The sequence below is a fragment of the Oncorhynchus kisutch genome, unplaced genomic scaffold (genome assembly GCF_002021735.2).
Source record: "Oncorhynchus kisutch isolate 150728-3 unplaced genomic scaffold, Okis_V2 scaffold4043, whole genome shotgun sequence".
Taxonomy (NCBI): Eukaryota; Metazoa; Chordata; class Actinopteri; order Salmoniformes; family Salmonidae; genus Oncorhynchus; species Oncorhynchus kisutch.
This window is the reverse complement of record NW_022265988.1, coordinates 109033-110633: the sequence shown is the minus strand read 5'-3', so window position 1 is coordinate 110633 and position 1601 is coordinate 109033. Positions and strand designations below refer to the sequence as shown.

Genomic DNA, 1601 nt, shown 5'->3' with positions numbered 1-1601 from the left:
GAATAGATTAAACAGTTATATTTGAAGTTTTTAATATTGTTGAGGTGTAAAATTGTATCCCAAATAGTTGATCTTCTAAAATGACCAATTTCGCAGTTGTCCGTTTGAAACCATTTGATTGGCTGTTGTCACCTCCCACCGCCTCCGCACAACACCATTTGATTGGCTGCTTTCCAAAACGCGGACAGGTCAAAACGTGCGTATTGTCCAACTTGCACTCAGTTTAGTTCTCAATTCATTGAACCATGGCATCGTTTAGTTATCAACTCCAACACCTACCGAAAATGGAGTCCGAAAATAAGAGTTTCCAACCGTGGCGGGACTACATGAAGCTAGCGGACGCAGTGCGGGAGATGAAGTTAGGGAACTTCACATCAGAACCGTCAACTGTTGACGGTCATCACTCCAGTATATGCGCGACCATGGTGGAATTTGAACAGTTCCCGTCGCGAGCCTTGCTGTCACCGATAGCACCGGTGGCGACACCACCTCTACGGCACGAAAAGGAACCCCTGAATTCCAAAAGTGTCCCCTTGCGTAAAGCCGCTCCTTTACATCCGAGCAGCAGCGAGGGTCCCACGACTCCTACAGCAGCGTCCAGACTCTCCGTGGGGACCCGGGTTCAGAGGGAGAGAAAGAAGGCGACCCGCTCCAAGATGCCGGAGGGAGCGCCATCACCTGAGCGCCTGTCCTGCAGCTTCTGCAAACACAACGGGGAGTCTGAATCTGTGTTTGGGTCCCACAGTCTAAAGGACCAGGATGGGGCCGTGGTGTGCCCGTACCTGCGGCAGTATGTCTGTCCTCTCTGCGGGGCCACCGGGGCTCAAGCCCACACCAAGCGCTTCTGTCCCCGGGTGGAAACCACCTACAACTCTGTCTATGTCAAGTGATAGAAGCGCTAACTCTGGTCCAGGCCGTTACTGCGCTACCCTCTAGACCTACTAACATAGTCAACTTGTTGTTGCGAGATGGGTGGGACCAGAGCTAGAGAAGCGCTGGAGAGACTTCAGGCTGTTGTTTTGCAGACTTTCTTTGATCGTCTCTAGCGCACTGTATGCGGACAATTGTAAGAGGATTTAGGTGTGGATATTTAGTTTAGACGTCGTTTGGAATAGCCTGACTAGTTTGTAGACTGTGTAATAGCCTGACTAGTTTGTAGAATGTGTCATAGCCTGACTAGTTTGTAGAATGTGTCATAGCCTGACTAGTTTGTAGAATGTGTCATAGCCTGTTTATCGTGTGATTTGATTTATTTATTTATTAACTTTTTCTCGTGTGTTTTCAACTTTTTTCACTTATTTCAATGTATTTATGACGTGTGGTTTTTCATTATTTGCATGCCCGTGCACTTGTTTTCTGGTTTAACTTTAAAGTGTAAATGTCTCTGTCTGTCTGTGACCAAACTAACTACGTATTTATATGTTGGTGTGAGATTTTGTAAAATCTCCCAACCTCTGATACCGTGTCGGACGAATAAACCGACCTTATCAACAAACTCTCACTGCAGAATTAGACGTATATCCACGTTTCTCCCTGCTACTTTGGGGAGGGAAAAAAACCTGGATTCCAAAATTGTTCCCTTGTGTAAAGACGCTCCTTTA

The 1601-nt window shown here is 46.7% G+C and overlaps 1 protein-coding gene across 1 annotated transcript; it reads left to right on the top strand.

The window, feature by feature from the left end:
* The first annotated feature begins 245 nt into the window (after nucleotides 1-245).
* LOC109884335 (protein nanos-like) lies at nucleotides 246-1229 on the top strand. Its single transcript, XM_020476304.2, has one exon. The coding sequence runs from the start codon at nucleotides 246-248 to the stop codon at nucleotides 888-890; it is 645 nt and encodes a 214-aa protein (XP_020331893.1). The 3' UTR covers nucleotides 891-1229.
* The last annotated feature ends 372 nt before the right edge of the window (nucleotides 1230-1601 follow it).